The 27,079-nt window shown below is 40.2% G+C and overlaps 1 protein-coding gene across 2 annotated transcripts in view; it reads left to right on the plus strand.

Annotated features, from left to right (window-relative positions):
• The window catches only part of bbox1 (butyrobetaine (gamma), 2-oxoglutarate dioxygenase (gamma-butyrobetaine hydroxylase) 1), a 211,445-nt gene that overhangs the window by 144,724 nt on the left and 39,642 nt on the right, over positions 1 to 27,079 (plus strand). For both annotated transcript variants that reach the window (XM_060839092.1, XM_060839093.1), the window contains exon 5: positions 21,048 to 21,153. In XM_060839092.1, coding sequence (XP_060695075.1) covers positions 21,048 to 21,153 — 106 coding nt within the window. The remainder of the gene's footprint in view (positions 1 to 21,047; positions 21,154 to 27,079) is intronic.

Raw genomic sequence — 27,079 nt, forward strand, 5'->3', positions numbered from 1 at the left:
ATGTTCTATGTAACATTATTCACAGCACTCCAGGCATGGTCTAACAGGTACTTTATAATGTTTTAGCAAAACTTCCCTATTTTTACCCTCCATTCCCTTTGAAATAAAGGCCAACATTCCATTTAGCTTCCATATTTCTTGGCGAACTCCTTTGTGTGATTTATGCTCAAAAAAACCCCCAAATCTCTCGGTGCTACATTCTTTTTCCATAAACTAATATTCATTTCCTCTATTCTTCTAGTCAAAGTGCAAAACGTCTCATTTTCCCACATTATATTCCATCTGCCAGGTTTTTCCCCCACTCCCTTAACCTTACATGTCTCTCTGTGACTCTGTGTTATCCTCATCACTTGCCTTCCCATCTAATTTTCTGTCATCTGTAAACTTGGTGATAACATGTTTATGAGGAGATAGTGAGGACTGCAGATGCTGGAGAAGTCAGAGTTGGTAAAGTGTGGCGATGGAAACAGCACAGCAAGTCAGGCAGCATTTGGAGCAAGAGTAGGCATTTCAGGCAAAACCTTTTCCCCATCCCCTACCCCCATCCTCCTTCCCCTCCCCTATTTATTTCTTAGCCGCCTTCCCCCTCCCCAGTCCTGATGAAGGATTATGCCCAAAATGTCAATTCTCTTGCTCCTCAGATGCTGCCTGACCTGTGTGTTTTCCTGCGCCACATTTTATCAACGATAACACATTCACTTCCCTCTTCCAAGTCATTAATATGGGAATCCAAGTTAGAGAGTATAGGTTTAAGGTGAGAGGGGAAAGAATTAAAGGGGACCTAAGAGGCAACTTTTTCACGCAGAGGGTAGTGCGTGTACAGAATGAGCTGCCAGAACAAGTGGGAGATACTTATACTTTGCAACATTTAAAAGGCATCTGGATGGGTACAGACCTGCTGTGCTTTCTCAGCATCACCCTTTTCGGTGTGGGACAAATGCTGGCAAATGAGTCTAGATTTATAAAGCTATCTGGCCTGTTTCTCAATAGAACATTACAGCGCAGTACAGACCCTTCAGCCCTTGATGTTGTGCCGACCTGTTATACCAATCTGAAGCCCATCTAATCTGCACTATTCCATGTACGTCCATATGCTTGTCCAATGACGACTTAAATGTACTTAAAGTTGGCGAATATACTACCATTGCAGGCAAAGCATTCCATATCCATACTAGTCTCTAAATAAAGAAACTACCTCTGACATCTGTCCTATATCTATCATCCCTCAATTTAAAGCTATGCCCCCTCGTGCTCGCCGTCACCATTCTTGGAAAAAGGCTCTCCCTGTCCACCCTATCTAACCCTCTGATTAGCTTATATGTCTCTATTAAGTCACCTCTCAACCTTCTTCTCTCTAACAAAAACAGCCTCAAGTCCCTCAGCCTTTCCTCGTAAAATCTTCCCTCCATACCAAGCAACATCCTAGTAAATCTCCTCTGCACCCTTTCCAAAGCTTCCACATCCTTCTTATAATACGGTGACCAGAACTGTACACAATACTCCAAGTGCGGCCGCACCAGAATTTTGTACAGCTGTAGCATAACTTCGTGGTTCCAGAACTCGATCCGTCTAAAACACTGTATGCCTTCTTAACGACCCTGTCAACCTGGATGGTAACTTTCAAGGATCTATGTATCGGGACACCGAGATCTTCTGCTCATCTACACTACCAAGAATGTTGTACATCTCTGTGACTCTATGTGTTGTGAATAATTGTGGCCCCAGCACTGATCCTTAGGCACTCCACTCGTTACAAGTTGTCTTTCTGAAAATACTAACTCTCATCTATTCATTAGCCAATCTTCTATTGTTTTATTCAATACTGATGGTTGTTATCTTATTGAGTATCTTAATGAGTAATGCCTTATCTCAACACAGGTTTTCCACCAGTCCTCTAATAGTGGATGAACGTGTGTCACCTGTACTAAATCTCACCTATTAGATAAGATTCTAACTCACTCACAATGAATTTCTTATGCCAAATTAACCAGCTCCAGTGTCAGCTTTTCAGTGTTAGCTCTAGATTCTGACACCATTAAGTATAACTGAATTTTGGAATTAAGACATTGTATAAGCAACAAAGGAATTGGAGAATTTTTGAAATCAAGAGATGTGTCAGAAAACTAGTTGGATGTCCCAATTAAGTAGGTAGTATAGCAGCCTAATTAGTTTCATCATATAGCGAGGTTATATTGAGCATTCTTGACTTTAACTATTCCACCATACATGGCTGTGTATTCAACTATCTAGGCCCTAAGGTCTGAAATTACTCACTCACTTCCCTCCTTTAAAACATTCCTTATGTTCTGTGCTCACAGGACAACAGTCTCATGAGTACTGTGTTTTTACTGAAATGCTTGTAAAACGACTATATCCTGAGTTCCTCATGGTACAGTTGACTTGGCTATCACGACTAGAAAGGATACTTGTACATTGTTACATTTCAATCCCAACACACTCCTTTTCACACTGACAAAAGCAAATTTGCATGCACTATTTGTAACTGAGTTACCCAAGTTACGCACTGTACAAACAATGGTTCTCATGCATTATTTGAGCTTATTACATTTGTATAATTTTGTGTTTGTTATTTACACAAGTGGGCACATGATCTTTAAAATGCTTGGGTCTTGCCATGGTATACATACGGGTCATCATTTGTCTTCAGTGTCTGCTGTTTCAGCCCTTCATTCCTTATGCCCAAAACGTTGATTCTCCTGCTCTTTGGATGCTCCCTGACCTCCAGCACAACACTCTTGACGACTGTTTCAAAGCCTCCTCAGCTAATTCTGATTTACAAGCTGCTTTTGACTTTTCTTTCTTTTAGGTTTCCTTTATGGTTTTGCAGTCAGACACTGTCTGTATCATGCTTTTTGTTGATCAGCCTGTCAGTTGAAAGAACCTGCAAAATCCCGGAAATCTTTGAAGCTTTTAGTGCTATTAATCTGAGTGTTCAACTATCTTTTGTCAAGGTGATTGGCTTTAGTGTCATGTTTCATATCTGGAATTTCAGATCTATAGTCTTGTATTGGACACTCAGGTTAATTCACACAGAGGGTGGTAGTGGGCGTTTGGAACACGTTGCCAGCAAAGGTGGTAGAGGCAGGCACAGTAGATTCATTTAAGATGCATCTGGATAAATGCATGAGTAGGTGGGGAGTAGAGGGATACAGATGCTTAGGAATTGACCGACAGGTTTCAACAGTACATTTGGATCAGCTCAGGCTTAGAGGGCTGAAGAGCCTGTTCTTGGGCTGTAAATTTTCTTTGTTCTTTGTACTTTTGTTCTAATTTATCTTCTTGGGGTGAGTATCATTTCATCATAGATTCTCAACTTTACCTTCAAGATTTTCACTTTTGGATCACCGTTTGGTGTAGGTTTCTACAGGTCTGTAAAGCTCATAATGTTGCAGGGAGCTCCAGTGTCCATCTAATACTTCATATTCGTTTGGTGCTCTCAATCTGCTGTCTTAATCGTAATGAGAAACACTACTATCTGCAAGTTCCCTTCAAGCCAATCACCATCCTGTATTGAAAATTTATCACCATTCCTTCATTGGGTGAAAATCCTTGAATTCCTCTCCAATGGCATTATGGATTTACCTACAACAAATGGACTGCAGTGAGTCAAGAAGTAGATCATCACCACCTTCTCAAGAGAATTAGGGATTTGCAATAAATGCTGGCTCAGCCAGCAATGCCCATATTCCATGAATGAATAAAAAAAGTTGCAAACCATTTTTCTCCTTTGGAATTAATGTTGCCAATCTGTCCCAAGGTGTAGATTGAAAGATCTGGATCTTCATCTTTCATATCTCATGCTTGATTTGTCGGAATCATTGTCCAATAGCTGTGTAGGAATTGTCTCTATAGTCTTTGTAGGCTTGTTTGTCAGTTCCATAGCTAAATACTTGCACGCAAATGATTTCCCTTCTTGCAGTTAAAGTACTTCTTGGCCCATGTGACATGCCTTCATTTGTTTTATGTGATAACCTTCACAATATTTACAACTTTTCTTGTTGTTTTTTTCCGCATTGTTGGGTTTAAAATGTCTAGACTTTTTGTTAACATAGTGGATAAATCTGAACTCCTTCTGGGCTCCTTCTCCATGTTGTGAACAAACTCATTCTAACTGTGGTGAGATTAGCATTCAGGTCAAATATACAGGTCTCTATAAGCTGTGTTAATCCAGTTACATAGGTTTTTTTATTCACCTTGATCTCTAACATTCAACATAATAAGCCTATAAGTTATGTTCACATGGAATTCAGAGAATGCCTTCAAGATTTTCTAAATTTCTGCCATCTGATTTTTATGCTGTTCAAGGAGATTTAAGATTTATACATTTTGAAACAATCTTTCCCTAACAGTGATGAATGTAGTAAGTCTTAGCTGCTCTGACTTGTTAATAGACTCTGTTGCAAGTGAGTAGTTTTGTCACTGCACATGGAAAATTTGCCAGTTCTATTTAATATCAACTTTCATTTTGACTCACCCCAGGCAGGAAAAGTTGAAGCTTGATTTACCCAATGTTACAGCTGTGGTTTGCTTCTTTGTTTCTGTGGGTTTTTTTTTAATAGCTTTTACAATTCTAAATTTTCCTGCGCTCTTCTTTCAGAAGTTGTGTATCTATAAATCTCTTCTGTACTCAATCTTAGGTCCCACAACTGACTCGATGTTTCATGCTCACAGCACAACTGTCTTGTGTGCACTCAAAACTGAAAAGATTGGTGAAACTCAGCAAGTCTGCCAGCACCTGTGGAGAGAAAATGTTTTGGAGTCTGAAGAAGAGTCTATGGATTCAAAGCATTAGCTCTATTTCTCTCTGCTCAGTTGCTGTCAGACCTGCTGAATTTCTCAAGCATTTTCTGTGTTTATTTCAGAATTCCACCATCCGCAATATTTTGCCTTTATGTGAATTGTGTCTTTGATGAAGTGCTTATAAGATGACAGCTTGCAATGTGTGTGCCTTATGCCAGAGGTCACATAACTATGGCAAACAAAAAGAACATTGGTCTATCACTGTGTTTCAATCCAAACATCTTGAAATGTACTTATTTGACAAGCTTTTTGGTCACATCTCTGTATGTGACAAGGTGTCAAATTTTCTTTAACAATGCTTCTGTAAAGTACCTTCTGATGTTTACTTATATGATTACATTAAGGGTGCAAGTTGTTTAATAACTGAATCATTGGCTGTTGGGAAATAAAGCATCAAGCTTTATCATGTCTGTATTACAGAAGTGAGTACACATCAAAAATATTTCATTTCCTTTGGGACAAGAATCTTGAAAACCACAAAATAAATGCAAATTTGTTCTTCATGTAGTTCATCTTATGTTGTTACATCAAGTGCTTTGTTCAGTCCACCTTGTGAGAGATTAGAGAAATGTATATGGAAAAGACACCAGGTATCCATTACAAGGGATGTTACAGATGCCTAAGTTATGTAATACCAAATTCCAAAAAAATTAATTTGTTTCGACTTTCTAAATGATCAGCTGATGCAAAAATTTGTTAGCAGAGAAAGTGATCAGATACTATCCTGTATGGAGATGGCTGTTTGTGACTCTTGGAAAGGGGGAGAAAAAATCTCCAGTATCCTACTATTTCATTCCCTGTCCCAGCATTGCTGCCTTTTTTTCTTAATATTTCGCAGCTAATACATAATGTACCCATTTAAGGGACATGCTCATGATATCCTTGCATGGTATGAAGTTGTCACTCTCCATCCTGTTGAGTCCTCTTGAAGCATAACATGCTGATGGGAGAATGCTCCAGTTTACATCAGAATGGCTTAGCTTGTGTCCAGAAACACAATTGCCTGTTGTAATGTATGCGTGATATCAAAAACTGTAATAGAGGTCTGTTAAATCATTCAGTACTGTGTTACCCATGATTTGTTCTTAACAATACAGGAGCTATCATAAGTAACCTGTTGAAAACAAGTCCATTACCACCTCTCTGAGAGATTATGAGAGCAGAACAGGGCTGAATTAGCAGTGGTGGCCGTTTTTGGGAAACAAATACTAAATCATATCATATCCTTCCTGGGCTCATCTATAGCTTTCATCTGCTGTGATCTCACAATCACACATGATGGTGTCCACCATTCTGGCTCTTAAAGCAGCAATCTGATCACATCCATCATTCTCCTGAAGTGTTGCACATCATGTCCAATTCACATTTCAACCTCCTCCTTACTGCTTTCTGCGGCTTATCTTGAACTTCTCGGATCTCTGCTGGATCCCTAATTTTTATGTCCCTTGAAAGCAAGTTGCTTTATTGTACCTGAATAGGTTTGACCATTCATCCATGAGAAAGTCTGCAAATGCTGTATATTTATGTATCGACACAGGACATGTTGTCACTTTTCTGGACATTGGTTAGTGAAAGCAAATTACTCATTGCAAGGATATAGGGTCCTCTAGTGGCTGGTTACGCATTCATTACAGTGTCCTGCACCAAGTAGAAGATCAGGAACCCCATTTCTTTTTACCCTAGAGCAAGATGTTTGCTCCCATAAGAATATTTGCTTTTCATATAACCAGCAAATCAATATTAATTATTAAGGTTTTAGTTTGAGTAAATGAATAGAATCTGTTTCATTGGTAGAGGACTCTGTAACCAGATGGCACAGATTTACAATGATTGGTAAAGTAATCAGAAGTGACATTTGGAAATGTGTTTTTAAGCAATTATGATGTGAAAGAGCAATGAAAGCAGATTCAGCAATGGCTTTCAAAAGAGAATTGGACAATGACATGAAAAAGGAAAGATTTTCTGACCTCGGAAGAGCAACAGGGTGAAATAACAGGATAGCTCTTTTAAAGATCTGGCGCAAGCATTATGAATAGAATGGCCTTCTACACCGTATCTCACCCTACCTCTGATTCCAAGTTCCTCCACCTTCCAGCTTTCAGTGTCCTGATCACTTTCCCTTTATCAATTCACTTTATCATTTCACTTACTGCTTGGAACCCCCTCACCAAGGCTATTGTCTTATTACTTCCCTCCCTACCTTTAAGAATCTCTTCTATTCAAACATGCTTTCACTACATTTCCACCTACTCCTCAGCATTGTTTAATCTCCGTGATGGACCTATTTATCTTTCTGATATTAAATGCATATAGATATGGAAGCTATAGTAATTAAATGAGAAAAAAGAAACATTTGCAGCGAAAAAGGAAGTGATAAAAGTAAGTTGCATTGAAGCGGCCAGTTCACAATACATTAGAGGTAATCATGAAAAGATCAAAGTTTATGGTGGAATTACTTGATCTGGAGGCACATGAAGAAGTTAATATTCAATAACATACTGCTAATTGGTGAAGCATAAGCAGAGCTGTGTTTTTTAAAATTAATGGCTAGGAGAGTAAGCTGGCAAACTTGATGCTGAGAATATGTTTTGGACACATTGCTGAAAGTTAGTAATATCTTTCTGCTTGCAGGAGAAATTTTGCACAGAATCTTATAAGGGTATGAGTGATGTGGACTATGATGGGATTTGTCCCAGAATCAGGCAAAAAATTCAGCAAGACCCATCTTGAGCAACTTGCTGTATCTTTTTGCATTTGCTGAGCAGTGTAGCAAGTTTCTCTAGCAAGCAATGTAGAATGTTGTCAGTTAAGGGGGATTATAGATTGTTAAACACCTTATTAATACCACAACTCACATCATGCAGCTTCCTCTCTCACCAGATGCACCAAACAAATGGTCACAGAAAATTCTCAACATGCAAATCAGAGCAAGTTCCTGCGACTAGCTTGCCACTGGCTGAAATCAGTCTCCATGTTGCTCAGCGCCAAACATCATCATAGGGTATAACCCATTGCCACCACCTGCATATACCCCTTGTCCAAGGACATTGACATCTAACTTTTGCCAACTCTTTGTGACCATCATGACACCTTTCCAATACATTGGCAGACTGCCTAGGATAGACAAACTTCCATTACAGGAGAGTCCAGTAACTATCATTGAAAGGCTGCAGCAGGGACAGATTGCACCCACGGACAGGCACCCAGCCCACTGTTTGGACCAGGCTGCATAGCAGGACAGCTCACTTGTTCTGATGGTGGTCATTCAACATCCAGGGTAGGTGAGAGAGACATCATGCTGAACAGTACACCAAGATTTAACACCTACAACATTACCAGTATAGTATACGCTGAGACATCAAATGCTCGTCAAATGCCGTTGGTGCTTTAAATCAAACATTGTCATCACGGGTGATGCAGAGGTTAGCAGCAATAACTTAAAAGTAGTTGAATGCTGGCCACTGCTGATTATCAGTGCAACGTCCAAGGGTGCTATGGCAGGAGGGAAACATCACTTCATCTATGTGATGGAAGCATGACGATGAAGTCTACTGGATTCAATGTAAAGTGGAATGGGTTGATATGAGTGAGACTGAAAGAGGGTTGGACCTCAACAGGTACTCTTTGTGATGCAATGTGTTTGTCGTACAGCTGACATGGCACTTTCACTGTGACCAGAGCCATTGGCAAACAGATGATAGGGTTGCTGAAGCTGTTTGGAGCATTCTGGAGTATAGTTCAGACAGAGTGTGCAGCAGGAACCTATTATATTGATTCTACACAAATGAATCAGGAAACAAATTGATGTGATAGATGTTGAGGAGTTGGGACAATGGAAGCAAATGTTTGAGGAAAAGAATGAGGACATTGAGCTGGAGGAAGCTGTCCTTATTAATGACAGAGCTCAAGAGTATTGGGCACTAGAAGCCAGACAAGACCTTAATAACGCTTGGTTCTAGTGGATGAGAGGTGGATGCAGAACATCATCATGGATTGTCGAAGTCATTGGTCAATATCCCAGAACCTGGTTTGCACTATGGGGTGAAGTGTAGCCCTTACCCATTTCCTTTGTGTTCACTTTTGTTGGCTGTTGTTAAAAGTTAATATTTGGACTTAATTTGACTGTTTGTATATGATGTTCCCTTACTGAACAATGAGAAGATTTGGGTGTCCATTGGGGGAAGAGTAGAGGTGCCTAAGTGAGAATAATTAGAAATTTAATCATTAATTATATTAACAAGTCCTTGTGACATCTGTCAAGGGAGTCTCCTCCTTATCCACTCCATTCCCTTCCCCAGACCCAGTGGATGTAGTCCATATCCAAGCATTGGTGTCATTATGAGCTGAAAATGTATTGCTGGAAAAGCGCAGCAGGTCAGGCACCAAACAAGGAGCAGGAGAATTGACATTTTGGGCATGAGCCCTTCTTCAGGAAGTGTCATTATGTTTAGATTGGTTTCAAGCCTTTTCAAACTTTGTCTCTGCCAAGTGTTTGCTGTGAATTATTGTACATTTGCAAAAAATGAACAAAGATGAAGGAGAAAAAAAAACATAAAGGGCAATCTTATTTTCTTTTGGCTAAGTTTGAGTTGCATCAACTGTTTTGGAGGGATTCTCTTCACATGGCCCAGTGAGATTCTTCACTATATAACAAATGTACCTCGTTAATTACCTATCCCACCCTTATTGCGTCCACCACAGATTATTCTTCTGTGTGCAGATTCTTCAAATGGATCTAAGAATGAGTGATTTGAATCTGAAGTACTTCTTTATTTTCTCACAATTATTATGAATATTATCATAATATCAAGCATCCTACACATCTAATTCTAGCCCCATCTTACCATGCATCTTGCTCAGAATGACTCACTGCTCAGCAGGTATTTGCAAAAGACCCTTGCACCTGTGCCATCTCGGAAATGTTACTGTGCACCCAGACAAGCATTGGCAATTCACCATCACCATTCAGGAAGAGTAATGGCACAGCAACTACACTGCTGATAGTGCACAGCAAGCAAGGCTGACATTCCCTTGCACATAAATCCCATTCTCTCACTCTAGTCACTTTAATCACATAGTTTATTTGTCCTTAGCTACTCCTCACAGCCTGTTGATATGATAATATTCATACACTGAATGAAAGAAAAGAAGTTCCAAGTACTTCAGCTTCAAACTACTTATTCTTAGATATATTTGAAGAATTTGCACACAAAAGAATAATCTATGATGGATGCAATAGGATAGGGTAGTTAATTAATGAGATACATTTGTATGATGTGGTGAGGAGTCTCGCAGGGCCACGTGACAAGAATCCTTCCAAAACAGTCAATGCAACTCACTTAGCCAAAAGGAAGTAAGATTCAGCCCTTTGATTTATTTTCCTTCAGTCTTTGTTCATTTTTTTGTAAATGTACAATAATTCACAGCAATCACTTGGCAGAGCCAAAATCTGAAAACAAAAGGCTTGAAATCAATCCAAACATACTGGCGCCAATACTTGGATATGAACTACTTCACTGGGGCTATGGAAGGGAATAAGGGTGGATAAAGAAGAGACTCCCTTGACAGCTATCACAAGGACATGTCAATATAATTAATGACTGATTTCTAAAAGATCATTTTTAGGAACAGATTATTCTCCTTTGCTCAGATTCTTCAAGTGTATCTAAGAATAAATGGATTGAGCTTCTTTCCCTTCACAATTATTATGAAAATCTTCACAGCAACAGGCTGTGTGGGGCTTCCAGCAGAACAGTATGAGTGGATCACTGTAGATGTCACAGTCCTTGGAATTTTTATTCTTTGAAACCACCAGGGATTCAATGACTCCTCTTCCCTCCCTGCCACACAACATTTGGGTAGTACTCAATAAAGATGAGTTTCAGAAACATGCAGGCAATTTCAAATCAATAGTATGCTTGTAATGTTTTAATATTTTTAGTGTGGTGGTAATGATACATTTTTTTTCCATAAGGTGTAGCTGCTTTAGTTAAAATCCACTCTTTGCAAACCGTAAGTTTCCTTTGGAGCTTTGGACATTGGCAACACAGCTAATGATAAAATAATGAAGTTTTTTCAACAGGTCAAAAAGTTGGAACTTTGCTCTTTTCTTCTCCACTGGATTTCCTTTGTTTGAATAAAACTTTCTTTGTGTTGAGTGATGTATTCCAGGCTGTGCATCCAAGACTTCTGGGACCTCCACCATGCAACTTTTGTCACTATAATTTATTCTAGATATGATTTGTTAAACAGTGATTTCCTATGGCATTTCATTTAAAAGGCAAATTATATTGATAGCAACAATAAGCATGTTTTTTTTGTCTTTTGCTTAAGAAAATACATAATAAACTGGCACAAGAATGCATTCTTTCCACATTATGACATAGAAATGAAGACTTATTCTTATAATACAATATGCTACATTTGACAGCAAATGAGCCATTTTTATTTGTGTAATACAGTAAATGTGCCAAATTTGTTTCTGATTAAAAAACACATATTTTATGTAATTATATGTAGAAAAAGAGATCTCAAGTGGCAGACATATAATTTGATATCATTCAGAATGATGCATGTACATATTTGGTTATTCTGCTGTGGTTTGGCTGGTATTAATTTTCCCTGAATCATTAAGGTTGTAAGTCCAAGCCTCACTCCAGAGAACTTCTTGGCTGGAAGTTTAAGAGGTAAAGATTGAACAACTACTTCAGGACAGATTCAATTTTAAGAACACAGTCTCTAAGGTGAGGATGTTTTTACGATATACCTCTGTTCAGCTCACAAAGATGAATGAAGAGCTGAAAAGAAAAGAAAGGAAGTAGGTTGAACTACAAGCTCTGGATAATCATGCTAATTCCAGAGTGTGATGCTGGAAAAGCACAGCAGGTCAGGCAGCATCCGAGGAGCAGGAGAATTGACGTTTCAGGCATAATCTCTTCATCAGACTTATCTTCGATTCTCCTGATCCTTGGATGCTGCCTGACCTGCTGTGCTTTTGCAGCACCACGCTCTCTACTCTGATCTCCAGCATCTGCTGTTCTCACTTTCTAATCATCATTGTAATGCAACAATTCCAGTTGACGACCTTGAGAAGCTTGCATGTAAAATGGACAGTGCTCAGCAGGAACACTGCAGAAACATCAGCTTGAGTTCAACGCAATGCCAGAGAAAATTACAGACCTGCAAGAACAGCTGGAGATGCAGAGCACATGACAGTAAATCACTCAAAAAATAGTCCTTATACAAATAAATGCTAGCAATGATGATCTAGTGAAAGAATTCAAACAAGACATTGGGGATACAAAACAACTTACTGAAGATGTCCAGGCTTCCAATAAAACAAAAAGGATAAAACAAATTGAAGAGGCTTGACGGGTGTTGTAGCCAGTCATGAGGGAGAAACCATACTGAACTAACAGAAGGCTATAAGTTTGATCGAATAAGAAAAATCTAGGATATAAAATCAGGAAGTTTAAAATAAATGCAGTTGAACAAAACAGCAACTGCTAAGAAAATTTAAATCACTTGACAGTTAAGAAAGATCTTAACATAATAAGCAAAAAGAAAAAGTTGATCCTTTTAATGGCAATATTCTTTATGAGCATTCAACCTCCGTTAAAACCAGGTGACCATTTAACCAGATGTTTATTTTGATTTGTTCTGATGTGGATGTTGCTAAACCATTGAACTGTTCCAAATCAGATGTAGGGGGATTTTCCAGAGTGTGCACTCTCTTGGATACTGGCTAATGAGTTCTCTTACTCAATTTGGGTCTAATGGGACTCTTTTGCTATCTCACGTCTTCATACTGGCAGCAACTACGGTCGATCTTGAAAAAAAGTTTTAACTGTTTGACTGAAGCTTGGCTTTGTTTTGGGGTTTTACTGTGGACTGACCAAGAGTTTCACTGTTCAGGATACGTCCAGGGTGAAGCTATGCAAATGCCGTCATTCAAGTGGTGTTCCCCGAGCTCAGTCTGACTGGTGAGGGTGTCCATTTCCATCTGAATACCCTACTCATACGTATTTTGCCATATTTTCCAAGGATAAAGCCTGTTGTAGCGCCTGTTTGAAGGCCATTTTGGCTTCGGCTAGTAAGTGCTTTTGCATGGCTAGATCATTAATCCCACACCAAACAGTCTCTCAGTATCTCGTTAAGGGTTAAACCAAACTCATGTGCCAATGCTGGTTGTCTTAAACTAGTCCAAAATCCCAAAATGGATTCTCCTGGTTCTTGAATTGCTGAGTAAAACTGATGGTATCTCAGAATTAAAGGAGACTTGGGGTCATAATACTCCTTAATTGAATCTGTCAGTTCTTTAAAAGGTTTTAGTACCATGTGCCTCAGGAAACATTAAGCTCCTAATAATCAAAAATGCTGTGGGTCCACAAGTTGTCAGGAGAGTTATTTGTTGTTTTTCATCTGTTCTTATGTCATTTGCCTGGAAATAAAATTGCATTCTTTCCATATACTGGCTCCAGTCAAGCTTCCCAAACAACACATGATGCCACAAATGCTCATTCTCAACTCAAAGATGGCTGTTGTGAACAAATTTCTTCAGGAGCGTGCTTTTCTCTTGTCGCCATTTAAATAACTCCACAGAGGCTAGCATCCCTTCACCAATCACCCTTTATTTACAAGTGGAGAGTGACACTGATCCAGCATACTCAGAGCCAACTCTCAGAGTGAACAGGATGTCCGACACTTTTGTCCTTATCTGTCGGCCAGGGCTGCCTGATTTGACCAGGTTAACAGCCCAATCAAGGAACTCATATCCTATGAGATCCACATGGCTGACCTTGTTATAATAATTATAAAGAACTTGCTGGAGAGGGAGCCCATGTGGATCACTAGCTTTTACCTTAAAGAAAGTGAAGCAAATCTTTTGGAAGTCAGGAATTCCAGTAAATCTGCTACCTGAACAAATGTGCAGGTATTTTGAAAATTTTACTATTTTAAAATAGTTCACTAGTAAGAAATCTATAAAACGAGAATAAGTTTATCTTGCTGTTGAAGTGCTCATCCTTTTATATTGCTATTTCTCAGATTCCATGACTCAACTCATGCTTCCACAGTCCTCTACACAAGAAACCCCTCAACTAATAAACGGTTAGAAGAAACAAAAAAATATACATATCTGGAAATATCTGATTTCTGGTAGGGGTTCAAAACTAGGGGGCATATTTTTAAGGAGAAAGTGAGGACTGCAGATGCTGGAGATCAGAGCTTAAAAATGTGTTGCTGGAAAAGCGCAACAGGTCAGGCAGCATCAAAGGAGCAGGAGAATGGACGTTTCGGGCATAAGCCCTTCTTCAGGGCTTATACCCGAAACATCAATTCTCCTGCTCCTTTGATGCTGCCTGACCTGCTGCGCTTTTCCAGCAACACATTTTTAGGCATATTTTTAAGGCAAAAGGAGAAGATTTTAAAGGACCCTGAAGGGCAATCTTTTCACACTTGGGGTGGTTTGTACATGGAATGACCTTCCAGAGGAAGCATTGGATCCAGATATAGTTAGAATATTTAAAATACATTTGGACAAATACATGAATAGGAAAGTTGTATAGGGATATGGGCCAAACGCAGGCAAATAGGATGAATCTAGCTTGAAAAACTTGTACGACATGGACGAGTTGGACCGAAGGGTTCATTTCCGTGCTGTACGACTCTGTGACTCTAGCAAGACAGTTAATATTGGCCAATGCTAAATCAACTAAACTGGTTCAATAAACTGTAATGTTGCGGGGGATCCAACATGGCAGCAATCTAAGAAGATTGCACTGTAGAGCTCTGCATTACAGCACAAGGGGATGAACCTTTAACCTGCCCAACCCAGACCATTGTGACACCTTGGGACTCCGGAAAGGTCGTGGAGTCCCAATAAACTTCTAAAAAATAACTTACCTGCATTTCCAGCTGTCCAGAGATGCTGAAAAGAGAGGAGGAGCATCCTAGGCCACGTCTGCAGTTCAGCCTGCAGGATCCCCGGAGTCGATTACTTTCCAGGCCCTGGTAATGAGCTTGTGAAATCTCGCGAGATGCTGGGAAAACTGATTGAAGAGAAGCTGGCTCCAATCTCTCTCATGCTGCAGAAGGGAGACCTGGAGAAGAGGACAGATGAGGTAGAGCACAGGACCACAGTAGTGGAAGCTGAATCCAATTCATCCAAGGATAGGATCTAAGCCCTGGAGACATAGGTCTGTAATTTGTGCGACCAAGTGGATGATCTTGAAATGGGCAAGAGAAAAATCATTTGAATCATCGGTCAACTTGAGGGTAAGGAAGGTGAGCGACCTACAGAATTTGTTGAGGATTGACTGCCGAAATTCCTTGACTTGGAGGCTGGCATGAAAGGATTGAAGATAGAGAGGGCTCACCGGGTCGCAGCGTGGAGATCGGGTCTGGGTCAACGTCCTCGTCCTCTCTTGGTGCGGTTCCATCATTACCGGGATAAGGAGAGAGTCATGGAAGCTTCCAGAGGCCAGGGGAAGGATCCGAAGGCCCTAATTTACGAGGGATCTAAGATCATGTTCTTTCATGACCTCTCAGCGGTGGTGATCCGGAAACGAAAGTCTTACGATGGTGTCAAGAGAAGATTGAGGGAGCTTGGGATTCAGTACTCGCTGAGGTATCCGGCGGTGCTTCAGAACACCTTAGATGGATCCATGCATCTCTTTGACACCTCGGAGAAGGCAAGATATTTTGTGGACAAATTAACTTAATTTGAACAATTTTAGTGTGTATAAATAGTGTTGTTTGGGTATGTCTTTATTGTTTCGTAAAAGAAAGTCTGGTTGGAGCTTTATCTTTCTTTATTTTCCTCTATTGATAATAATTTGGTTTAAACTATGTTTGGCAGCGGTTGAGATGTATTGCCCTCCAGCTCATCACCTTGCATTTTTGGTAGACGCTTTTTCTAAACTGATAAGTCTCAAGTCCCAGCACATCATTATAGGGGGAGATTTTAACTGTTTCATGGATCCCACAGTGGACAGGTTGCCCAAAGGTCCATCGGTACCCTCTGTGCAAACTAAACAGTTAGTGGGTCTGGGTGGAGAATTAAGGGTGGTGGACGTCTGGAGACGTCTCCACCCTACAGGTAGGGATTTTACATTTTTTCACACAAAGATTGATTGACCCCTGTGGTAACCCTGGATTTGGTGGCATCATGTATGATTGGTTATATTGCCATCTCTGATCATGCTCCAGTGTACCTTATGGTAAAGATTAAGGACGTTACAGTGGGTTTGAGGTACTGGTGAATAGATCCCTTCATCCTCAAGGATAATAAGTTTGTGGAGTATTTCTCTAGGAAATTTGAGGCGTTCCTGGACATCAACTTAGGCTCAGTTGGTAGCTCATCCATCTCCTGGGAAACTGCCAAAGTCTATGCTAGGGGGTTAGTTATTTCTTATTCCGCCAGTAGGAAGCAGCAGAAGGGCGAGCAGCAACGTCTCCTTGAAGCATGGTTGAAGGCAGCCGAGAAGGCCTACTTTGACAGACTCTCGTTGGTCAAGCTACAGAGGATTATGGCGCTGCGGTCTGCATTGAATTCCGTGCTGACGCAGATGACGAAGAAGACGCTGGCCTTTGCAAAGCAAAGGTTATATGAACATGATGACAAGCTAGGCAAATACTTAGCTTATCTCGCCAGAAAAAGGAGTGCCCCACAAGCCATTACAGTGATTAGAGAAGGTCTGGGAGCCTAACCTGTGATTCTAAAAAGATTAATGTGGCGTTCCAGAGATTTTACTCTAAGGTATACCAATCCGAGGATTATGAGGAGGGGCAGGCCAAAATGGAATCGTTTTTTAAGGACCTGAAACTCCCGGGTGAGACCTGAACAAGAGTCATTTCTTAATGCCCCATTTTCAGAGAAAGAAATGCAGGAAGCTGTGAGGCAGCTTCAGAGTGGAAAGGTGCCTGGTCCTGACGGTCTTCCCAGTGAATTCTATAAGGAATTTATAAGTATACTGTCAGGCCCGATGCTCAATATGTTTAATGATCCATACAGTCATGATTGTCTCCCACCATCTCTGAGAGAAGCCAGTGTTTCACTTATCCTTAAAAAAGGGAAAGACCCGGAAGATTGTGCTTCATACAGGCCCATCTCACTCTTAAATGTGGAGACTGTATTACCTTCTATTCTTAAAGAGGATCAAACGGGTTTCATCAATAATCGCAGATCCTCCAATAACGATAGGAGGCTGCTTAATGTAATTCAAGCGTATCAACAACAATCAATACAGGGATTGGTGATTTCTCTAGATGCAGAGAAAGCATTTGACCGAGTTGAGTAGCCATACTTTTTCTACACTCTGGAGCGGTTTGGTTTGAGCGAAGTCTTTATAAAATGGGTAAAGGTTCTCTATGGTGGCCCTGTCATGGTGGTTATCACCAATGGGATGCGATCAAGCAATTTTAGTATTTTTAGGGGCAGCCAGCAGGGCTGTCTCCTTTCACCATTGCTTTTTATATTGGTGATTGAACCACTGATAGGAGGCCATTCGTGGGGATTCCAATATATCAGTTCCAGAAGTGGGGTCAAAATTACATAAGATTTTGTTGTATGCAGACAGTGTCCTAATTTTTTGACAAATTCAGCAATTTCAGTACTTCATCTGGTACAATGCATTCACGCGTTTGGTGCTTTTTCGGGATACAAGATTAATTTTGCGAAATCAGATACTATGCCTGTCGGTGGTCTTATGAAGGAGCTAGCTCTTGGGGGCAACTATAGATTCCCATTTAGGTGGTCACGGGAGGTTTTGTGTATTTGGGCATATTCATTACTCCAGTTCTGGATGTGCTGTTCAAAGCTAATTTTATCCAATTATTTGAAAATATTAAACAAGATCTTCAAAGATGGGAGGCACTTCCAGTCTTATGGTTTGGTTGGACAGCGCTTATTAAGATGACTACTCTCCCCCTTTTGCTATACCCTATAATGGTCCCCCAATATTCAATAAGCAAACTCTCAGGAGGCTGAACGGTTGGTTCAGCTCCTTCATTTGGCATCGTAAGCGGCCCCTCATTAAATTAGCTAAACTGCAACTGCCTCATAGACTGGGGGGAGTGGACCTTCCAGACATTAAAAAATTACCAACTAAGCTCGCTTTTGTCCTACGTGAGTAATTAGGTTTGTGGAGGTCCTCTTTCAATATGGCAAGATATCGAAGCCTCCCAAGCAAGGTGCCCCTTTACCAGTTTCCCATTTTTGGACAAAATGAGGACAGTTAGGGAATATTGCCATAATCTAATAATTATCAAGATTGTTAATGCATGGAGGGCAGTTTGGCAGAGGGAAGGCAATATTGGCAAAACATCTTTGTTTACCCCTTTAGTGGGCATGCTGAGTTTTCAACTGGGTACGAAAGATTCAGGATTTAAATGTTGGGCAGCTAGGGTTGTGTCTTGCATAAGCGATTTATTTGAGGGAGACGTAATGATGTCCTTCGGTCAGGTATTACGGTCAGGTATTATTGAGTTATCAAATAGAGACCTCTTTCATTTTTTTTCAAGTTAGGGATTTTATTTTAAAAATGACCACACTTTTGACTGATCCCTACAAATCTGACATGGGGAGGGGGGGTGGGTGCTAAGTGATATGAGTACACTTTCTGTCAGTACTTTATATCATCAACTGGGGGGTGCCCCCTCAGATGAGTTTGATCAACTCTGCACGATGTGGCAGAGAGAACTGGGTGTTGAAGTCTCTTCAGAGGCATGGAAGGATACTGGGGAGAATGCAAGGAAGATATCAATTTGCAATAGGACCCATGCTTTATAGTTGAAGATTCTCCACAGGGTCCACTTGGCTCCAGACCGTTTATCAAAATCTAAACCAGGGGTATCTTCAACATGTCCCAAGTGCAAGGTTGTTATCGGCACTCTTCCCCATTGTCTCTGGTACTATGGTAGGCTTCAAGCATATTGGAATGCTGTGGAGAGAGCAAGGAAGAGGATTTTGGATGTAAGGGTGGAGAAGGACCCTATCTCTGCCCACTGTATTTCCTCCAGACGCGCATAAGAAAAACTTTTCAATATTCTCACGTTCTGTGCAAGAAAGAATATCTTGCTAGGTTGGATATCTGAAAACTCTCCCGGGCCTGTTGGGTTGGCGGAAGGTTGTTATGGAGCATATTCCCTTGGATTTTCTCACAAATATGGTAAACCACAAAACTGAGAATTTTTATAAGGCAGCCCTTTTTGGAATACCTTGACACAGATTTATCTGCCACACTTTTATATATCCGTAATGATTGTGTTTTACAAGTCCAATGTCCAGGGAAGAGGAACTGTGAACGTATGAACATTTTGTTTGGCTGGGCTGAGTTATTACTATTTATTAGTTTGTTGTTGGTTATTTATTTAGTTAAATAGCCAGTTTGGGTTTTTATTCTATACTTTTCTATGTATGTTTATACATTTGTACAAGAGGGTGGGTTGGGTTCTTTTTTACTTGGGTTTTTTTTTGTACTGTTTTGAATTGTATTGTTTTGTACTTGTAATATTAAAAATCTATTTTCCAATAAAAGTACATTTTTTAAAAAATGTAATGTTTAAAATAAGTTAATTTTTGATTATCAAATCTTGATATATACTCTAATGTATTGTGCAAATTGTAATCCTGAAATTAAACCCTGCTGCTTTTCTCCTTACAGTTTTCATTCCATACTGCCCTCAGTAAAAAACATAGTTATCAACTGGAAAGTGCATAGGCAAGCAGGAAGAATAATTAAAACACATGCTACTTCTAATCAAGTAATTTACAATTCCTTGAATCACATATATTTATGAAGATGGTAAATAAAGACTGACATGAAAGTGCAATGCTATGGAATATTAAATAATGTGGTTGACTTAACCATTGTTTCATTTTAATGCATGAGCCATAAATAGAAGTACAATTACTGTCATTTTAGGGTGGGCTGAATTTTTGCATTCTTTCAGAGAATGTGGGCTTTGCTGGCCGGGCTAACATTTGTTACCTATCCATAATTGCCCCTTGAGCAGATAGTGCCCTTAAGCACGATTGCCTGTTGGTCCTAATATATTTGGAATTGAGCTGGAAGGAGAGATTGTAATGAGTACACTGGTGACCAACTGCTCACCATCAAAACCGACACTGTCTCCCCTGACCCAATCTCCAGATCTCCAGGAACACCAACACAGTTAAGTCCCCCAATTGGAAGTGAGAATCCTGTCATAGTGACTCTCAAGTTTACAGAGGACATTTAAATCCCCCTGTTCTACCCCATACCAGATGGAAATCTTACACCAGAGAGAATTAAAAGCTGTCAGTTTTCCCCATTATCAATTACTAATGAGGTCACTGGGTTGAGAGGAATGAAATAGGATGTGTTTGATAGTGCAACAAATGTCAAGATACAGAAAGATGCAGAAAATAAAAACAGGAAAAGATTAGATTGAAAGAGTGAAAAAGACAGAAAGAAAATGTTTTTACAAATTGTTACTTTAAAGCTTAAATCCCCCAGCAAAATGTAAAGCAGTGAAATTTGATTGTAAAAGTTGATTTTCAGTGCCATTGGGGTTTTCAGGCATAATTAACTTTTACCATGTTGTTAATGAGATGCCTGAAACTGAAATGGACAGCCTCTACTTTCTTTGCCAAGTTAAGTCAGTTTTTACCATACTAAAAAGTCATGCTGGTCAACACATTGAAATGAAGAACCAGAGAGTGGGATGCCTTCTTTGTGCATCTCAGACAGCAGGTTTTTTTGAGATTTTCATGTTTCGCAGCATATTTGCACTGATATGAAGTTGCTGTTCAATTTGTGCGTAAATAGCAGTGGCAGCTATTAGCATCAGTTTTCAAATTCTAGCCTAGATTTGGTTAATAATTTCAAGAAATATAAACTTGTAGAAAAATTCCAAAAATATTAATTAAACAAGACACCGAGTTCTAAATTATGTGATTTCCTTTACAATAATGTCTGGGCCCAGTAGCAAGTAGTTACACGTTCACATGCTTTTGACAGAAATGTTACTGTACAAAGACATTTGTTGCGTTGCTAACAACGCTTTAATATTTTATACAATACCAGTTTACCACTCTAAATACTGTTAAAGGCAGTGAACAAGGTTTACAATTTTAAGCTCATTATTTTTGGCCAAATTAAGTAATACTACATTTCAGGGAACTACTTTAGCAAGAATATGATATGGCTTAATGTAATTTTATTTGCCTCTCCTCTTTTTAAAAGGCTTACCTGGCAAGTGGAAGATAAGGCTGATGCCAACAATGTGGCTTACACAAGTGGGAAACTGAGCCTACATACTGACTATCCGGCACTACATCGTTCCCCTGGGGTAAGACTGCTTATTTTTGTCTAAAACCCTTGAAACTACATTTTTTCCAAAAACAAAATGAGAAAATGAAACATAAAGCAAGGAGAAATATGTAGTGGGTTGGATATAAGCCAATTTTTTGTTTTACTGGAATAAAAATGTCCACTGTTGCTTATGCAGCATTGTCTAAAATAGACATGTTTGTTGAGCATGAATTGTCTCACTCTCACTGAAAATCATAACTTTTATAAAGAAAAGTGTTATCGTTGAGTATTTGTATCAGATTATTGAGATTCTAGAAATTTCTGCTAATGTTTTAAACCCTTTTAAAGCGAGGAAGGGAGTTGTTGCAGGAGTGAAGGGACAGTCTGGTATCTGGAAAGTAATAAAATGTAGACTAAAGTAGGTACAACATTGATCAGAGCTTAGGTGATTGTAATGATTTAAGAGAGTAATATAATATTACTTTGAGGGCATTAAATGATAGTTGAAAGGAAATTTTATGAGAACATGTTCTCTTTTCATTAAGTAACAACACTGAAAAACTGTTAAACTGTTGGAAACTAGAAAGAATGCAGATTAAAATGTCAGTCCTGTAGTTAGCTGATGAAAGTCCAAGGACGCAAACCAAAAAATTTGGAAGTATCTGTACTTAGGGTAATGTGGAAGATTGAGTCAAACAGTTTTTAGCAGTAAGCAAAGATACCCTTCAGCACATTATATCCATACTGGTCATCAAACATCTACCAAGATGCACTGCCTTGTAAAAATGATGGAGAATTCTCAAATATGACTTTAACTCTTTCTGTTTTCTCTTTATTTTGGTTTCAAGTCATGGAAATCAGGAGAATTTGCTAAATCCTCAGGAAAAGAACATTCCTTCAGTCGTGCTATGACTCAGTAGCATATTAACCTGAGTGAGAGCTTGTGGGTTTAATCCCATCATGGGTACTTGAGCACAAAGACTGAAACTTCTATGCACTACTAGGAAGTGTTGCCTGTCTGCCTTGCTTTCTTTTAGGTAACTGACGCTCAGATTTGTAAGACATAATAAACAACCACAGCACTGTTTTGAAGATCAGTGGAATTATTGCTCCTGTCCTGGCAAAAATTTATCCCTCATTGAACATCCCAAAGAAAATATCTTTTCATTATCACAATTCACCTGGCAAGAACTTTTCCACTACTTTTCATCATTTATATAAATGATCTGGATATGAGCATAAGAGGTATAGTTAGTAAGTTTGCAGATTACACCAAAATTGGAGGTGTAGTGGACAGCAAAGCAGGTTACCTCCGATTACAACAGGATCTTGATCAGATGGGCCAATGAGCTGAGAAGTGGCAGATGGAATTTAATTTAGATAAATGTGAGGTGCTGCATTTTGGGAAAGCAAATCTTAGCAGGACTTATATGCTTAATGGTAAGGTCCTCGGGAGTGTCGCTGAACAAAGAGACCTTGGAGTGCAGGTTCAGAACTCCTTGAAAGTAGAGTTGCAGGTAGCTAGGATAATGAAGAAGTTATGCTTTCCTTTATTGGTCAGAGTATTGAGTACAGGAGTTGGGAGGTCATGTTGAGTCTGTACTGGACATTGGTTAGGCCACTTTTGGAATATTGCATGCATTTCTGGCCTCTTTCCTATCAGAAAGATGTTGTGAAACTTGAAAGGGTTCAGAAAAGATTTACAAGGATGTTGCTAGGATTGGAGGATCCGAGCTATAGGGAGAGGTTGAAGAGGCTGGGGCTGTTTTCCCTGGAGCGCCGGAGGCTGAGGGGTGACTTTATAGAGGTTTATAAAATCATGATGGGCATAGATATGGTATTTAGACAAGGTATTTTCCCTAGGATGGGGGAGTCCAGAACAAGAGGGCATCGGTTTTAGGGTGAGAGTGGAAAGATATAAAAAATACCTTTTCACGCAGAGGGTGGTACATGTATGCAATGAGCTGCCAGAGAAAGTGGTTAAGGCTGGTTTAAAAGGCATTTGGATGGGTATATGATTAGGAAGGATTAGAAGGGATATGGGCCAGGTGCTGTCGGATGGGACTCGATTGGGTTGGGATATCTGGTCGGCATGGATGAGTTGGACTGAAGGGTCTGTTTCAGTGCTGTACATCTCTATGACTCTATAACCTGCTAGGCACAAACTAGTTTTAAGTAGAAAGTGAGGACTGCTGATGCTGGAGATCAGAGTCGAGTGTGATGCTGGAAAAGCACAGCTGGTCAGGCAGCATCCAAGGAGCAGGAGAATCAAAGTTTCAGGCTATATCCCTTCATCAGGAATGAGGCTTGTGCGCCAAGGGGGGCTGAGAGATAAATGAGAGGGGTTTGGGGCTGGGGGGAAGGTAACTGAGAGTGCAATAGGGAGATGAAGGTGAGGGTGAAGGTGGTACGTCAGAGAGGAGGGTGGAACTGGTAGGTGGGAAGGAAGATGGATAGGTAAGGCAGTTCAAGAGGGTTGGATCTGGGATAAGGTGGGTGGAGGCGAGATGAGGAAACTGGTGAAATCGATGTTGATTTTGTGTAGTTGGAGGGTCACAAGGTGGAAGATAAGTTGTTTTTCCTCTCATGATCGGGTGGCTAGGATTTGGCGGTGGAGGAGACCCAGGACTTGCATGTCCTTTGAGGACTTGGAGCAGGAGTTGAAGTGTTCAGCCTCAAGACGGTGGGGTTGTTTAGTGCGTGTGTTCCTGAGATGTTCTCTGAAACATTCTGCAAGTTGGCATCCTGTCTCCCCAATGTAGAGGAGACCACATTGAGAGAAATGGACACAGTAGATGAGGTGTTTATATGTGCAGGAAAATCCCTGCCTGGATGTGGAAGGATCCTTTGCAGCCTTGGATGGTGGTGAGGGGGGAGGTGTGGGTGCAGGACTGGTGGAGGATGCCCAAATCCTAGCCACCCAACGACTGGAATAAGAACACCTTATCTTCTGCCTTCGGACTCTCCAACCACACAGAATCAATATCGAATTCACCAGTTTCCTCATCTCCCCTCCCCCCGTCATATTCCAGATCCAACCCTCTTGAACTGTCCTACCTATCCATCTTCTGTCCCACCAATCTGCTCCACTCTGACCTATCACCATCACCCCCCCATCTTCATCTACCAATCGCATTCCCAGACACCTTCCCCCCCAGCCCCACCCCCTCCCACTTATCTGTCAGCCCCCTTGCGCACCACCCTCCCCATAGAAACATCGAGTGTCCTGCTCCATGGATGCTGCCTGACCGGCTGTGCTTTTCTAGCACCATGCTTTTTGACTCAGATGTCCAGAATCTGCAGTCCTCACTTTCTCCTCTCCAGCATATCAAACAGCAGAATATATTCATGCATATACAGTTTTTTGTGTCCAAACTAAGAATTTTTGTGTCGTAAGCAAATATAGAAAACAACATTTGATCGCCTTCAATCCATGTGCTTTGATTTTGCACAATAACAAGCTTTCAAACCCAAATATTCCATATCCCCAGTTCTCCCTCATCCATTCTACTAGTTACATCCTCAAAGTATTTGAGTGGTTTGTCAAACATGATTCCTCTTTCATAAGTCCATGTTGACTTTGTGTAATGCCATTTGTATACTTGAAGTGTACTGTTATCACAAAAATGCTAATTTTCATCGAGTCATCCTTCGCAAAAGAATATTGCTTTCCTAGCACTTCTGGAAAGTTTTTATGTGTCTTCTTTTGTGAAGCTGGAACATTAATCATTGTTTAATTGCTCTGCCATTTTCCTGTTCTCTATTATCAATTCTCCAATTTCAAACTGTAAGAAGCCTACATTTATCTTCCCTAATCTTTTTCTTTTTATATACTTATAGAAATGCGTGCAATCCGCATTAATGTTCTTTGCAAGCATACTCAAATTTTTTTTAATGAAATATTATTTTAAATGTTTACAAATCTATAATTACCGTGATATCCTTCAATTTATTTTCCCACTTAACTTTATCTACATTTAATAATCTAGCTTTAGGATTCATTCATCTCAAAATCGATGTGAAGCTCTCTGATATTTTGATGAGTTTTTGCTGAAGATCTCTTACTGAAATTATGAATTAAACCTGTTTAATTGCACAAAACAAAATTTAAAATAATCTTTTTGCTGCTTGGCTCCATGATCTAATGTTCTGCGGAATGGTCTTGATCCTATCAACTTGTCTTCCAAGCTACTTTTGCTAATATGTTAAAAATCACACAACACCAGGTTATAGTCCAACAGGTTTAATTGGAAGCACACTAGCTTTCGGAGCGGTGCTCCTTCATCAGGTGATAGTGGAGGGCTCAATCCTAACACAGAACTTAAAGCAAAAATTTACAGTGCGATGTAACTGAAATTATACATTGAAAAATTGATTGTCTGTTAAGCCTTTCATCTGTTAGAATACCGTGATAGTTTCACTTCTTTCATGTGTAAATCACAAAACCTATTTTTTAAAAAGTTGCATTCTCGGGTTAGCTGTTAACAATGCTGATAGCTAGACAATATGTTAAAGGTGTTGGCCCCTGTGTTCTCTGTCTGCCATGATGTTTAGATTGACTCTAATCTAAAAAGTGAGATAATGGAGTTTTACATAAATTCATGTGCAGTTTTTGAGCAAAGAGTTTTACATGAATGCATGCAGTTTTTGAGCAAAGTACAATGTAACCCTGCAAGTACAAATACACCCCACAAAATATATGTGTGCATGTGGGTCTTTGTCTGTGTGTGTGTGTTTGTCTGGGTTGGGGGTTGTGAGTGTGAGAAAGTGTATGTGTGTGTGTGTAGTGAGTGCAGAGTGTCTTAAGTCTATGGGGGGGTGCATGTATGAGTGTGGGAGTGTGTGTGTCTGTAAGGATGTGTGTGGGTGTCTGTGTGCATGTCTGTGTATGTGTGTGTGTGTGTGTGTGTGTGCGTGCGTGCGTGTGTGTGTGTGTGTGTGTGTGTGTAGGAGTATCTGTGTGTGTGTATAGTGCAATGGTGGTCATGAACCCAAGGTCCCGGTTGAGGCCCTCCCTATGGGTACCGAACTTAGCTATCAGTCTCTGCTCAGCCACAGAGGCCAGCGGAAAACTGCTCCAGGGAAAACAGCCCCAGTCTATTCAACCTCTCCGTATAGCTCAAATCTTTCAACCTTGGCAAACATCCTTATAAATCTTTTCTGAACCCTTTCAAGTTCCACAACAACCTTCCGATAGGAAGGAGACCAGAATTGCACACAATATTCCAAAAAAGGCCTCACCAATATCCTGTAAAGCTTACAACATGACCTTCCAACTCCTATATTCAATACTCTGACCAATAAAGGAAAGCAGACCAAATGCCTTCTTGACTATCCTATCTGCCTGCGATTCTACTTTCAAGGAGCAACGAACTTGCAATCCAAGGTCCCTTTATTCAGCAACACTCCCTTGGACCTTGCCATTAAGTGTATAAGTCCTACACAGATTTGCTTTCCCAAAACACAGCACCTCGCATTTATCTAAATTAAATTCCATCTGCCACTTCTCAGCCCATTGGCCCATCTGATCAAGGTCCTGTAGTAATCTGAGGTAACCGTCTTTGCTGTCCACAACATCTCCAATTTTGGTGTCATCTGCAAACTTACTAACTGTACATCCTATGCTCATAGCCAAATCATTTATGTAAATGATGAAAAGTAGAGGCCCCAGCACTGATCCTTGTGGCACTCCACTGATCACAGGCCTCCACTCTGAAAAACAGCCCTCCACCACCACTCTCTGTCTTCAAGCCAGTTCTGTATCCAAATGGCTTGTTCTCCCTGTATTCCATGAGATCAACTTGCTAACCAGTTTCCTATGGGGAACCTTGTCAAATGCCTTACTGAAGTCCATCCACTGCTCTGCCCTCATCAATCCTCTTTATTACTCCTTCAAAAAACTCAATCAAGTTTATAAGACATGATTTCCTGCACACCAAGCCATGTTGACTATTCTTACTCAG

The sequence above is a fragment of the Hemiscyllium ocellatum genome, chromosome 18 (assembly GCF_020745735.1).
Source record: "Hemiscyllium ocellatum isolate sHemOce1 chromosome 18, sHemOce1.pat.X.cur, whole genome shotgun sequence".
In the NCBI taxonomy this organism is placed as follows: Eukaryota; Metazoa; Chordata; class Chondrichthyes; order Orectolobiformes; family Hemiscylliidae; genus Hemiscyllium; species Hemiscyllium ocellatum.